This window comes from Clupea harengus, chromosome 4, assembly GCF_900700415.2.
Source record: "Clupea harengus chromosome 4, Ch_v2.0.2, whole genome shotgun sequence".
NCBI classification, from domain to species: Eukaryota; Metazoa; Chordata; class Actinopteri; order Clupeiformes; family Clupeidae; genus Clupea; species Clupea harengus.
Genome location: NC_045155.1, coordinates 5,911,389 through 5,926,788, shown reverse-complemented (window position 1 = coordinate 5,926,788; position 15,400 = coordinate 5,911,389). Strand labels below are relative to the sequence as shown.

General features: G+C 45.2%; 1 protein-coding gene across 1 annotated transcript in view; it reads left to right on the top strand.

Annotated features, from left to right (window-relative positions):
- The first annotated feature begins 489 nt into the window (after nucleotides 1-489).
- b4galt5 (UDP-Gal:betaGlcNAc beta 1,4- galactosyltransferase, polypeptide 5) overlaps nucleotides 490-15,400 on the top strand; it is a 41,722-nt gene continuing 26,811 nt past the window's right edge. Inside the window, exon 1 of the mRNA XM_012832140.3 lies at nucleotides 490-1,490. Coding sequence (XP_012687594.1) covers nucleotides 1,385-1,490 — 106 coding nt within the window. The 5' untranslated portion in view covers nucleotides 490-1,384. The remainder of the gene's footprint in view (nucleotides 1,491-15,400) is intronic.

Genomic DNA, 15,400 nt, shown 5'->3' with positions numbered 1-15,400 from the left:
GCAAAAAGCTTCTCTGCTGATGACGACCTAAGCTGAAACACATCTGACACTGGCTGTCATTTTAAGTTCCTTATTCACATCTCCCAAATTTATATTTCTAGTTACTTATGGAGCTTAGAGCTATCGGATGGAATTATCTATCTGTTAGAGACTATTCATATCATTAATACAAAATTATTATGTGAGCTCTAATGTGCAGATCGATGTGAAATTTTATAATCAGGTTATAATGCGCAACTTATTAACTGCATCTTTCAATTCAAGATTGTGACTAGCACTTCATAGAGAGAAGCCAATAGAAGAATATTTACAGACACATAGTAATACTACCCTATCTATATAGAACTACCCTGAACAGCTGGTTTATAACACAGATATGAAGGCTTATTATTAAAATACGATTTCAATTTTTGTGGTCCTAGAAATGCATGTGTTTAAACAGATAGCTGAGTGCATACACAGGCCTATCATGGGCTAAAAGAACACAAAAACTAAGAGACACAAAAGCTTTTTGTTTGTATGGTGTGCTATTTTTATTTTATTTTTTCAACAAAAGGCCCTTTAAATAGGATTCTTCATTGGGGCATTTATTTCCTGCCATGGGCTTCCCTGAACTGCTAAAACATTCTATTTTTTTTTTTTTCTAAGTCTTGTTAAGATTTCTTCGGCTGTTAATGATTAATCATTAACAAAACAAGACATGACTAGCTGATCGGAGGGGTACAGATTCAGAGAAGAACATGATTTGGTCATAAAATACAAAAAAGGAAAGTAGTGGGGTGGTGAGAGTGGGTGGGGACTGACTATTCTAGGTCGGAAGACTACAAAACAAGCGTGAATGTGGAACCCCCCTCGCCCAAGTGAGTGATTTAGACACGGTCCCTAGGCGACGACATTGCGAAGATACCTTTCTCGACGGTCCCTATGACGAAGGTATGGTTCATATTTGCGGAGTGCGGCGACTGTCCAGCCCATTCATTACCACGCAGGGGCGGGTGTGTGTGTCTCCATCTCCGACACCGCGACGATGACATTTCACTGAGACGGACACCGACAGTCTTAACTGCCTAAACGCAGTTAACTGTTCTAATTGGACACTTGGGTCTCGCACATTAAGACTTGACACACCGCTGGAACATCAGAGAGACACTGCGAACCAGCTGATATTTTGGAATCCTTTTCGCTTTTCCTGCCTTCTCGCTGTCGAACGGACTTCCCACTTTGCTACCCGTCCCTGTCGCAGCCTGCTTCACATATACACTCATCTAATTTAAACTTCATAATTAAATCTATGTGTAGAACATTCCAAACGAAAGCATAGCCGCATACCATAGCCCCTTTCTCTTGCTGAAAACGGACTCGCGTCTTGTTACCTAGCTGTATAATGCCGACACATTTGAGATTTCGGAGAAGGTCATTCTTAGGGCTATTATTCCTGTTCTCCCTCTCCACCTCCGCATTGTACTTCATCTACTCGGCACCCGGTGTAGGTAAGTCAGATTTGGGTTTATACTTACAGCTCGGTAGTAGCTCAGTGTGTGTAAGCTATATTTTCTGTCAGCATGTAACCAATTTTACATGTGTCATGTTAGACAGTTAAATCTAGCCTCCTATCTACTCAACCAACACAACGTCTGCTACAATATTGTGCTCGGTGGGCTATTGCAGTTCTCTTAAACACTTGATGTTAATAACTATGCCGGTAATAAATGATGCTTATTTAAACTCCAAAGCGATTGATTGTTTGGCCTCCCCTTGGTAAAGATAATTGAATCTGGCCCCCCCTTTCGAGCCTTCGTATTCCCTCCATCGTTGGAGGGGCATCTTGAGCGGATAGCAGAGCAACGTGAATAAAAACATCGCTTCTATTTATGTTTTTGTGTTCACATCTCTTAAATTTTATATTTGATTAAAACCTGTTTGTACGAGCTGCTGACTTAGCATTGTCCATGAGGTTCGTGTGGGCATACATATCCGCTTATGAAGCCAATTTTGTATCACGGGTCGATTAATCAGGTGTGTCAAGAAGTCGCGTCGTATGTTCGCAGCCATTGGCATCGCTCTTTATGATACTGAATTATGTAAGTCAGCGATTCAAAAGGATGGACTCTGACTCTAATAAAAGGGTTACCATGGTTGAGCGTGTGGATACTTGGGGCACGAGCTCCTTCCTGGTAATGGGCAGGTCCAGGCGATGAGCCAGCGATGCACTATGACCCCACGCAGAGCAGGGAATCTCATGACCATTCATACCGTTGGTCGTGCTCCATCACTGGTCCTTCAACCACAGCATATTGAGCGTGACCATGCTGACTTCATCCGGTTATCCTATTATCTTGAGACTTACTTAAAGTACACAGTTGAAGGGCAAAGTAGATGGTGATCATTAAAATCAATCATAGCCTTAATAACGCAGATAGGCCTGTTAAGTAAAAATAGATGTTTATCTCAAGCAAGAAGTTCAGTTATATGTTTTTGTATGCTGTTAGTATAGTTCTGTAGAGGTGAATTTTTATGATTCAATTTCTTGGCCTCTTAATGTCAACATGAATCAGTATTACCTTCCCTGAACCTCGGTCTTGAGCTTGTACTTGAGAGAGAGGGAAGGAATGAGAGGCAGAAAAAAGAATGGTGGGAGTGTAATTTCCTGAGGTAATTTTCACTGACAGATTGGCCGTGGTGCTCAGTGATACTGATAATGTCTGTAGCTGCCTTTCTCAGTCAAATTTAGTGCTGATTTAGCATCTAAGAGTCAGTGATTCTTGATATCAATTCACACAAGAGGGAACATAGCATTTATATGGTTTGGGTTTTCTGTCCAGTAGTACAATACGGAGATTGTAGCATTATTATTGTTTCTTAGTTTCTTCCAGACCCCCTTGGGCGGGTCTTGGGAGAGGAGATTGAAGCACCTAGCTGTAGATAACTTAAAACATTTGAGGAAAAGCAAATGACACACAGGGCATGTCTAGAGTTTAAGGGAAACTATAGCTATTATCAAATATTAGTATACTAAGATATACCAAGACTAAGTATGGTATGGTATACTAGGATGAAAAAAAGAGCTCCAAGGTTGGAAGTAACAATTCAAACATGCCTTTTTTTTTGCAAGTTGAACGGCAGTACATTTTTCTGCCCAACCCTGTCCTTCAATTATTAATGATTGCATTCTTGGCTGTGATCCAACCAGCTACCCCCACCCCCAATGTCCTGGTCCAGTCCCTTAATGGAGACCCTGAATGAAAGGTTCTTCTTTAAAAAAATAACACAAGGACCTGTCTGGTCAGTTTATTAATTATTAAGCACGAGCTGTGAGGCCTGTGCTGGTGCCTGACACTGCTATTTTGGTGGACCAATGTGTCATTTTGTCATCTATACTCTTAGGACTAACCAGCCAAGTCATTGAACTCTGTTAGACCTTTTACTGAAGTATACAAAAAATGAATAAACTCTTTTTCCTTTTTTCTCTCTGCCTCTTCTCTCTCTCGTTGCTGCTGTTTTATCTCACATTCTTACTCACTCACTCAGCCAGTCTCTCTCTCTCTCTCTCTCTCTCTCTCTCTCTCTCTCTCTCTCTCTCTCTGTTCTCTCTCATTCCCTCACAAATTACACATAGACACACACACAAACACACACACATTTCCTCTGTCTCTCTGCGCTCTCTCCCTCCTGTATCATTCTGTCTCTGTCATGTTGTCTCTCTCTCTCTCCCCTTCCCTCTGTTTCTGTCTCGTCTTCTTTGTCTGCCATCAGCTCAGCTTCCCCCCTACCCTGCGGACTCAGTGTGCGGACGCAGGCCACAGCTGGGGCTTGATTGCAGTAGTTTTATTTAATTAAAACCTGGGAGGATCCTGCCGGAACGCATTAGAGCAAGTGCCCCTATTTATAGGTGCCAGGGCCTGGGAGAACCCAGGTGCTTCCCTGTGTCCCAGGAACGGTGTGCTCGTCTGGGAGTAAGAGAGAGAAAGAGACAGGCGGATGTGCCGTTTCCAGTAGTTCCACATCTCCCCTGAGGATATTTCTACCACGAACATAGAACAAGAATATCTATTTCTACTAAAGCAGACATGAGAAGAGTTGAGGCTACGCTAGTGTGCTAGTTTCAGCTCATCCAGTTCTAGTAACGCTGTGTGAAGTAACGTGGCACTATTTAGGGGGTACTGTGTGCTGTTTCAGAGCTGGAACCACAGTGCATCCCTGGCAAGTGTAGACTTCAAAAAGTGTAGACTTCACACCGTCGTTCAGGTCAGCCAGGGGCAGCTCTCGGCAGGCATCGATCTGGTGCATTCTCACAGTTTGCAAACCAGGCCAAACCAAGCGAGGCCCGTCCTCATGCCAGGAGGGTTACCTGGTTGCCATAATTAGGAGTACATTTTGATGTTGCACACCATCTGAAGGGATTCAAGTGCAGGCTTGCCGTCTTTTACACAGCAGTGGGTTATCACCTTTCCTAGTGATGTGATTGTTTTTTTATTGACAGAATGCAGAATGAGAAGGAGAGCGCTTCCTGCCGACACAAACTGGCCAGGACTTATGGTTGACGAGAGTAGTTAATTATGGGTTGTATGTATGTTTCTTTGAAAGGTTGTGAATCTCTTGTGGTGTGCATGGGTGTAAACTAGCCAGTCACCACAGGCCCAAAGTGATAATCAAAGTCTGAGTAGGGGATTATAAGCAATATATTACATCAGATAAGTATGTCTCACCTTATTTCTCCATAAGTTGCTCTTTCGTTGTTGACAGTGACAATGCAAGCACCCTTCTCCCTAGTATGCAGGCAGGCTCACATGCACTGCACACACACACACACACACACACACACACACACACACACACACACACACACACACACACACCCACACACCCCACACACACACAGTCGTATTTAGGCTGGCAGGCAAATCCATTTGACCAGGCACCTTACCAACAATGTCACCCTTGTACTGATTTTACCCCTGGATGCATTTGCATCTTCATTTGCCTAAGGGGGTTGGGCAGAGTAGGGGAAGCATGATCCGGAAGCTCCCTCTGCACCACCAGTCTGACCAAGTCCCTCCCCGTCCCCCCCCCCCCCCGCCCCAGCAAGTCACCCAGTGATTGACAGCTGACTCTGCAAAGGTTCTTGGAGTAGGTGTGCTCCAGTTGTTTTCTCTTTTTTTTTCAAATCTGTTGTTTTCTTTGTTAAAATCGTGTGGTGAAATCTTCGTAATGGAATGAAAGAAATGGTTACAGGACTGTTGGCTGGGCTGCCGCAGAACAACACCTGTCTAAAGAAGTATAATGTAAGGAAGAAAATAAAGCAAGGGAAACACACACCCTAATAGACTAAAATGAGCAATAAGTAAGGGATACTGTATAGTCCGCCATCAGTAAATAAATGACCAATAAGTAAAGGGTAATGTATAGTCCGCCGTCAGTAAATGACCAATAAGTAAAGGGTAATGTATAGTCCGCCGTCAGTAAATGACCAATAAGTAAGGGATAATGTATAGTCCGCCGTCAGTAAATGACCAATAAGTAAAGGATAATGTATAGTCCGCCGTCAGTAAATGACCAATAAGTAAGGGATAATGTATAGTCCACCGGTCAGTAAATGACCAATAAGTAAGGGATAATGTATAGTCCGCCGGTCAGTATAAGGAAATAAATCCCAACAGGACGGACAGGACCCTGACCGCTTATTATACTTTTATTGCCGAAATGATGAAAGGCATTCCTCCTAACCTTAACCTCCAAGCATTGGGATAGCCAACCATATAACATTCTGTGGAGCTATATAAAAGATGCATTTCATGAATATTTCTATGAACTAGTCCTTTCACAAGTGCTAATGTTCATAGTGAATCCTCATCCAATAAGAGGGGTTAGTAGCATGTTCTTCCCTGTTCACCAGTGATATATGTGAGATTTATGTTACCACGTCTCACTTCTGCTTACAGTGGCAGGTGTATTTGAAAGCCTTTCATTCCACTCCAATAGAAAGAGGATGTTAAAATGACATGACAAAGTTAAGGTGTAGCCTAAAGCTTTAAAAATAAACTGCAGTTGAACTGCTCTGCTCTGCACATGGTGTGGTAATACCAAAAGGTCAGGTTTGTACTTGGCATCTCTGAATGGACCCACTGAATTTAACACTGACCAATCACAGCCTTTCATTCCAACCCCCTCTGTCATAGCAACAACCGTGGTGATGGGTTTCTGTTGCTAGTCTTGGGTTGCTTGTACAACTGGGAGGCGATCTTTCCTAGAAGAGACTGACAACATTCTGAAATAGAAGCCATGAGTTTCCCTTTAAAGGGATCCCAAGCGAATTTAAAATAATTCCTTTAAACTGATACATAAACAAAATATCAGTTGCCCTTCCTTGAACACCCAAACTCTTTTCTCACAATCGTGTTGGCCTGTTCAATTCCATGACAGAACAGAGACAGACAGAATCGGAACAGAATCGGGATATCAACCTTCAAGGGATCTCATGTTACAAAAGAAAAGACTGGCAGTTGTCACGCTTTGAACAACCACAATCTTTCCATTAAACTGTCCAGTTGCATGACTCCGGCTTGATTGAAAGTAATGAGGATTGAGTCCCGGGCCATGTGACATTGAATGCCGTATTAACGATGGAATTTGGTTAAACATCTTCTGAAGTGATGCAGTGAACTCAGTAAGTCACTGTGGCATGGGCTGGGGTGGGGGGAAATCCTCTTAGCTTTTCTCTCATTCTCTGACCCCAAGGAACCCCCCTCCCCACCCCCCCACGAAAACAAAAGTCAGCTTACTTTCCTCAATATTTCACTGGTTGTTTCAAATATTTCGGCGCCTGAATAGTAGGTTTCCTCTGAGTATCTGAGTATAGCATGCACTCGATTTTGAAATCTGTCAGAATAAAATGCTAAGAGGCAAGCAATGTTAATTATTTAGTTTCTTTTTTGTATTTTTATTTTCACTTCACCATCATGAATCACTTCATGAATTATTCTCAGCCTCTGTTTGAAAGGTTTTTGGCGTTGGAATTTGTGTTTTTTTTTATGACTTGCCTATATAAAGGAGCAACCTATTTTATGTCGGGGTTAAAGTCTGCTGGAGAACCCTGTAATCAGCAAAATGCCAACAGGAGTGAAGAAAAAAAGGTGGTGGAAGAAACCGCTCTCTCTCACCCACCAACACGCACACACACACACACACACACACACACATACTTTCACACACACACACTTTCACACACACACACGCACACAAACACACACACTCACACACACAGATGCATACACACGCTCATAGACACACACACACACACACACATACAAATTGACATACAGATACGCACACACACACACACACACAGGCAGACACATGCTTTGAGACACACCTATAAAAGTGTTTGAGTTCTGTGAAAGCGTTCAGATTGAGTCGGAGTAATGCCGCCGTGTTGAAGCCCGAACCATAGAGGACACGAAAGGCCCTGCACCTGTACATCTGTGTGCTCTCCTGGCTGTTCCGCTTTCAGACTTAATCCACACTTCTCTTTGTGCCACCACAGAAACACACACACACACACACACACACACACACACACACACACACGAGTACACGTGCACACACTTACAGGCAATCACTCACGCAGAAACAATAACAGTAGTGTACACAGTCTTTCCTCTTTTTTACTTCTAGCCTTTTTTCATTTCCCATATCTCACAAAGGCAGACCTATCTTCCTGGATAACCGCAAACCACGCCAACATGTGTTGGCCTTAAAGGCCATATGGTCACATACTGCAGTCAAGGCTGAACTGCTAATTAGAAGTGTAACCTGACCAATTCCAGCGGTGTCTGCATTTTGTTGTCATGGGTGCTGTATCTGTTGGCTTGTTGACATTGTTGTCATGGCGCCATGAGTCATGCACTCGCCAGCTCACCTGGACTCTATATGTGTGTGTGTGTGTGTGTGTGTCCGATGGACGCACATGCCGCAGTAATGATCGTATGATCACAGAGCTTGCGTAAGGGATCACACACCTTCATGTATGCACTGTGGGCTTGTGTGTGGGTGTGGGTGTATGGCGAGCCTCAGCTTGTTTGGAGTAAGACGGATTAGACGCGCGGACCCTCCAGCCTGTGGTCTGGGGACGGGCGTTGCAGGGGCCAAGGACTACGGAGTGTAATGAAATCTCCCCTGTTTTTTATGGTGTCTTTGGAAATGGTCGGCTGCACAAACGCTGGGTAATAATAAGCCAGGAAATAAAAGCCAATAAAGAAGATGCAGTACTGCAGAGAAGGGCAGAGATAAGAACAAGCGTGTGTGTGTGTCTGTGTGTGTGTGTGTGTGTGCCTGTGTGCCTGTGTGTGATTGTTTGTGCGCGCGCGCGTGTGCGTGTGTGTGTGTGTGTGTGCGCGCGCGTGTGTGTTTGTGTGTGTGTGTGTGTGTGCGCGCGCGCGTGTGTGTGTGTGTGGAAAAGGCTGGGTTTATGGTCCTCTCCCTGCCCTGAACCAGAGTAACCCCTGTAGACCAAACCCACCCACCAGTTCTCTCTTGCAGGGGCAGGAGGATGAGGGAGACCGAGAGAGAAGAGAAGGTAAACACACTGAAGGTAGCTGGCGTGTGGAATGGGCAGGGCTCAGGCAGGGAGGGGATGATGCTGATGCTGATGACGAAGAGAGAGAGAGAGAGAGAGAGAGAGAGAGAGAGAGAGAGAGAGAAAGAGAGAAATAGCAACTAGAAGAGAAGGAAGGAGGAGAGAAGAGAAGATAAACACAATAAAGATAGCTGCCGTGTGAAATGGGAAGCCAAGGAGTGCCAGCGGGGGATGGAGAGGGGGGCCGGTGGGGGAAGAGGAAGTCACAGCAACAGCAGGCTGTTCATAGTGACAGAAGAATAGGCCGGACGACTGCTAAAGCACTGGGGGGGAATAAACATTTGGAAGGGCTGAGGAAGTCCGTCCAAATTAATTACTACATAGCTTTCAGACATTTAAGTCCATCAGGAGGAGCAAAGAGTTGTGTATGCCTGTCTGACTGTGAGTCCATGTGTGTGTGTGTGTGTGTGTGTTTGTGTGTGTGAAAGGATTGTGTGAGTGTATGTCAGAGAATGTGTGCGAAAGAGCAGGGGCAAGAGAAGGTTAATGTGTCCGTCAAAGGAAGAGAGAGAGAGAGAGAGAGATGGGTAGGTGTGTGTTTGTGAGAGAGATTGTAGGCCTGAAAAAGAGAGGTGTGTGTGTGCATTGAACTGATATTGAACTGAGAACTGAGAGATACTTCTGGGAGAGGTTTGTGTGTTTGAGGGTGTGTCACAACTCACAAATCATGTGTCTGTGAGAGAGATTTCTGTAAGTATGTATAAGAGATGTGTGTGTACATATTTCTCTATGTGTGTGTGTGTGTGTGTTTATATGTGAGGGGGCTGCATTTATTTGTGTAGAGTGCGTCTGAGTGTGTGCGTGTGAAAGAGTAAGATAGAGAGAGAGAGAAAGTGTGTGTGTGTGTGTGTGTGTGTGTGTGTGTGAAAAAGAGGGAAGATTCTAACAGGCTTGGAGGGATTAGAGGGAGCAGACGGTGTAATAGCAGGATGAGCTGGGTGCTCTGGGTAAACAGTGACGATGAGTAGAGAATCTCTCTCTCTCTCTCTCTCTCTCTCTCTCTCTCTCTCTCTCTCTCTCTCTCTCCATCTACATCTCTCTCGCTCCCTCTCTCCCCCATCTCTCTCCTTCTCCTTCGAACTTCATCTCTGTCTTTTTCTCTCTTTATCTTTCAGTCTCTTTCTGTCCATCTTTCTCTTTCCTCCAGCCACCGTACGGTGGACCAGATGGGAGCCCACTTTTAGACTCTCTCTCTCTCTCTCTCTCTCTCTCTCTCTCTCTCTCTCGCTCTCTCTTTCTCTCTCTCTCTCTCACTCAGACTCACACGTTCTCTCAGTCCATCTCCTCTGCTCTATAGGTCTTTTTCTTCCCTACTGCGAGGACTTCACCCAGTCTATATTTGGTCTGTGTGAGAGACCGTTATGGACATTTTATGAGTGAGAGCTGGTTTATTCACACGCCTTCTCTCTCTTCATCCACTCTCTCTCTTTCTCATCCTTTTCTCTCTTCTCTGTTGTCACCCTTTCTCTTCTCATCTCCACTTAGCTCCCTATCTCTCTCTGTCAGACACACAAAAATAGACAATTTCTCACATTGTCTGTCTCTCATACACACATACACACTCACTCACTTACTCACATGTTGAATGTACAAGTGACTTTATACCTGTGTTCGGATTTTTTATCAATGGTCATGACAGTCTCATCATGCATTGCATTATATTTCTCTCAAACTCAAACTCAAACTCAAATTCAAATGGCTTCATTGACATGACTGCATACAATACAACATTGCCAAAGCATATTGACACGAACTATACAATCAAAATAAACATAATAAAATAAAATAAACATTAAGCAGTAACAATGCAAAGGGCATGCCGAACAAGAGGGACTATAGAAGATAGGGAAATAACATATGATATAAACATATAACAAGTTCATTATTAATTAATAAACATGAAGTATTAGCCATGTGGGACAGGGGGTTCACAGAGCTTCGTAGCTCATGGCAGGCTGCAACATATCTTGCTGCCAGTCTACAGCAGTCTTCCCTCTCTCCCAGTAGAGCTGGGAGTTTCTCCGGATCACTTAGATAAAGGAACTCTGGGAACATTTTAGATAGAGATAGAATGACAATGGGGAGGGGTTTCTGGGAGAAGGGGAGTGGAGGCAATCAGAAACATGGCAGAATTTGTACACGTATCAGGAAAATGTGGTAAAAGTACACAATACATACAAACATAACATGGTATATACATGACACATACAACATTTCAGTCCAGCAATTTACAAACTATCTACAAACGATCTAACACAAAGTTTATGGACATGTCCCAGATTGCCGTAACTCACAACAATTAGCATTCATCAATGGCTTATATTTTAACAGTTTCCCTGAGAAACACGCTTCCATATGAGCATCAAAGTCACAGTGGTTTCTGCACAACAATTGCAGCTGTATTGGCCAAGTCTTTCGGAACAGTAGTTAAAGCGCTTGCATTGTGGTTCAAAAATGAGATCTGGGTCATTTGCCTAAGCTCTTCTCTGGAACTTTGTGGTGTTTACAATGCAATTGTGGTGGGCTGTGTATAGGCCCTTAAAGGCGGGACAGATGCTCATTATGTTAGCCATTGATTCTCACACACACACACACACACACACACACACACACATACACACTTACCACACATCTCATTATGACTGCCCCACCGCTAGCACCTAGAGCAACACAGACAATCAAGGCATGCAACCAGCCCACACACACACACACACAAACACACACACACACACACACTCCTGTGGAGCTCGGTGGTAACGCATGTTTGTGGTGACCCTTATCCAGGGAGCGTGCCATACTGTATTTACCTACTGTGTGTGTAACCTGGGATACCTGGGAGAGTAGGGGGCGAGTGCTGGGTTACTCAACACTGTTTCCATATTCCTGTGATTAGAGTGGATTCCTAACATTACTGGAGAAGGGCGTGTGCCGGGTTACTCAACACTGTTTCCATATTCCTGTGATCAGAGTGGATTCCTAACATTACTGGAGAGTTCAACTCTGAAACACACTGACTCCCACTTCTAATACAATACTGTTCGTACTTCTTAGTCAAGTGCTATGTGGCACGGTGGCTCAGGTGCTTGCACTGCCGCCTCACAGCAAGAAGGTCAGGTTTGATTCCCGCATGGGGCGCTGTTGGCTCTGGGGGAAAGGTCCTCCCCAGACCTTCAGTGCTCAGGTGGGCTATCTCCCGGGCCTTTCTGTGTGGAGTTTGCATGTTCTCCCCATGTTCACAAGGGGTTTCTTCCACTAAGAACCCCAACAGAAAAAGAACATGCAAAAGAACAGAACACTCCTGTCCGTCCCTGACCAAGACGGACGGTTCACTTCACTTGGTCCCCGGGCGCTTAAAAGCTACCCACTGCTCCTGGGGTCCTGGAGGAAGAACAGTCCGGGATGGGAAAATGCAGAGCGTAAATTCACAGCGACCTCAGGTGTGTGTGTGTGTGTGTGTCCTGTCTCGCCTCCATATATCCACGTGTGTGTTGCAGTGTGTCGCTTGTGCGAATAAAATCTGACAATTATTATACAATTATAAACATATAGATTGACAGAGGGTGGGTTATGAAGTTTCACAATCTTTGTATAGATTTGTATAGATATTATATGTTGTCATAACCTATGCTAAACTGAAATGTGAAAATAATTATGAAACACACTCACATCCAGAGGCTCAGATGAAGAAACCTTGTGTACTGCATAGAAACTCACCTATACAGTAACTCTCTCTCACACACACACATACACAAACGCAAACACACACACACACACACACACGCACCCCTCACCTCTCCTTCTGTGCATGGGCAGCCCAGGGCACTGTGCCATCCTGTAGCTTATCTGTGCCAGGCCCGCCCGGCCCGCCCGGCCCCCGCTGCTGCCCCCATGCCATCCCATGCCATCTCTCTGAGGTGTGACGCTCATCGCACGCGCTTATCGCCACCTTGCACAATGGTTAGTGCTGTTGGCATGACAGCATGTCTTCCTTGTTTACTACTACTGTCTCCTCCATCAGTTCTCAGATGGGGTTCTTTCACTCTCACTCATGGAGCGTACAATTCCCACTCACTGAAAAACAAACAGGATTTTCCCTCTCACTTTTCTATCCCTCTTTTTCCGTCTCAACCCTTCTTTCATCACTATCTCACTGCCTCTCGTTTTTTTTCCCTCCCCCTCTCTCTCTCTTCTGCCTCATGGCTAAGCCAGGAGCGGAAGGTGAATGTGTGTGTGTGTGTGTGTGTGTGGGTTAGTGTGTGTGTGTGTGGGTTAGTGTGTGTTTGTTGGCATTGCTGACGGTGAACATTTCCTGTCACAACCCTACAAGGAAACTTCCAGGAACCTTTTTTTTCTTCTTTCTTTTCTTAATTGTAGCTCTTGTCATCTGTTTTGCATTGTGCAGGTCCCATCAGGCAACTTGAGATAAAAGCGAGTACTTGGGAGTAAAGAGCCAAGCCCATGTTTATAGTTCCCGCTCTCAGCCCTGTAGTGCTGGGTCTGGCAGGGAGCGGCAGCAGGACAACGTCACCGTGACGCCCATGCCATGACACTGGCACATGCCCTCACAGGGGACAGGGGCATCTGACAGTCAGGGGGCAAATGGGGAGAGTGGGGCAGAAGGTATGTATGGCATCACAGGGAGGAAAGGCACCTTTCTCTGCTGTGTCCAGCAAAGCCGTTGATGCCATGCAGTTTCCAGAGGTGATTCTGGATGATGTAGAGTTATGTAGTGGCAACTGTTTTTATTACAAGCAAAGATATTTATTATCACATTACTTGTAACACTCTAATGAAATATGTTACTTAACTTAATGTACTGTAAGTAGCCTTGAATACAGGTTAGTGGCCTCCGGATGTAGGTGAGGCGGGAAAGGCTTTGTTTCCCTGGTGATAGAGGTCGACCACGATCCTAAATGCTTTTTCATTTTGCAAGAGCATGCGTCAGTGTCTGTGTGTAGTGCCTAGTGACTGCTTAATGTGGAATGCGTGTGTGTGAGAGAGACAAAGCGGAAATAGAGAATCTTTACTACAATAGGCAGTATGGTTGTGGGCTGCGGTCTAGCTAGTGGAAAAGGAAACATCAGTTGTATAGCGTGTGTGTGCGTGTGCTTTTGTTTTAGTAAGAGTTGGTGTGTATATGTGAGCATTGTGTGTGTGTGTGTTTGTGTGCATGTGCTTTTGTTTTAGTAAGAGTCGGTTTGTATATGTCAGTTTTTTGTGTGAGTGTGTATGTGTGTGTGTGTGAGTGTGTGTGTGTGTGTGTGTGTGTGTGTGTGTGTGTGTGTGTGTGTGTGTGTGTGTGTGTGTGTGTGTGAGTGTACATGCACTGTGTGTAGGTACTGTAATAGGCAACATGGCGTGGGCTCAGTGGGAGCCTCATGAGGAACTCATGACTGGGCCTCATGTGACCTGGAGCAGCAAGGGACGGTACCATATCACCCTGTGTGTGTGTGTGTGTGTGTGTGTGTGTGTGTGTGCGTGTGTGTGCGTGTGTGTGTGTGAATGTGTGTTTGAGTGTGTGTGGGTACACGTGCGCATTGCACATGCACGTGGTTGTTCTTCTGTGGTGTGATGTTAAAGTTAAATATGTCATTGCTGATGTTAAAAGCCTATTATAATTTCCCTATTCTTCACAAATAGTTGCAGTTAACCCATTACCACGGAGATCACACATCACAATAATAAGAAGCACAATAACAACATTATTTACCCAGGAAGGAGCACAGACATCAAGACAGAAGAGCCAGGAGGAATGGGAGGATCTGAATGGTGCACGTGGCTGTTCTGTGGTTTATGACTTTACTAGGACTTTCAATCAGTAGCTCAGGAGACATTCTGCAGAGATTGTTTGTGTGCGTACTTGAGGTGTTAACTCTTTAATATGAGGGAGAACCCTGTTCCGGAAGATTATGGCAGGATGGGAAAATGCCGGGGCCACCGAGGCTCGGGCTTGAGAACGGCGAATCGCTCTGACGGCGAGGCCTGCTTTGTAAGGTTGTGTAAAAGGTTGTAAATAGTTGTTTTGGGTTCGATTCCCGGGCACAGCGGGGTGAACTTTCCCCGACCTTTTGAGACAAAGAAATGAGGTGTGACACATAGTAAACTGTCAGATAGGTAATGTGATAAGACTGATCAATGAATGGTATGTGGCATAGGTATAGATTTCTCGTGAGAGTTTCATTGCATACTGAAGATTCATTTGCAGCTGGTTTTGTAGATGTGATGAAGAGTCATGCAATCATCGTGCGATCATCATGCACACACACACACACACACACACACACACACACACACACACAGGTGTGAAAGCTGTTTTAGACGCTGCTGCTCTGCCCTGTGTGAAAAAAATCAGCACCTCAATCTTTCCTCTGTACTACTCCTCAGCACCCCTCACCATCATACTGTACACACACACTCACACACACACACTCAGTCACTCACACACACACACACACTCACTCACTCACTCACACACTCACACACACACACACTGCACCCAGTGTTCGTCTCATGACCCAAGCCCTCCCCTCTGTCCTCAGGGTGGCCTGGGTTCCCTGCTGTGGTCACGAGACCCAGCACAGGCAGGCTTGCAGGCAGGCAGGCAGGCAGGCAGGCAGGCAGGCAGGCAGGCAGGAAGGCAGGCAGGCAGGCAGGCAGGCAGGAAGGAAGGAAGGAAGGCTGGGTTAGGAAGTCTGGGCTAGGTCGGGAGGCACGTGGGGCTGAGCTGGGAATCACCCTGGGCCCTGGTCTGGCCTGGCTCTCCTGACT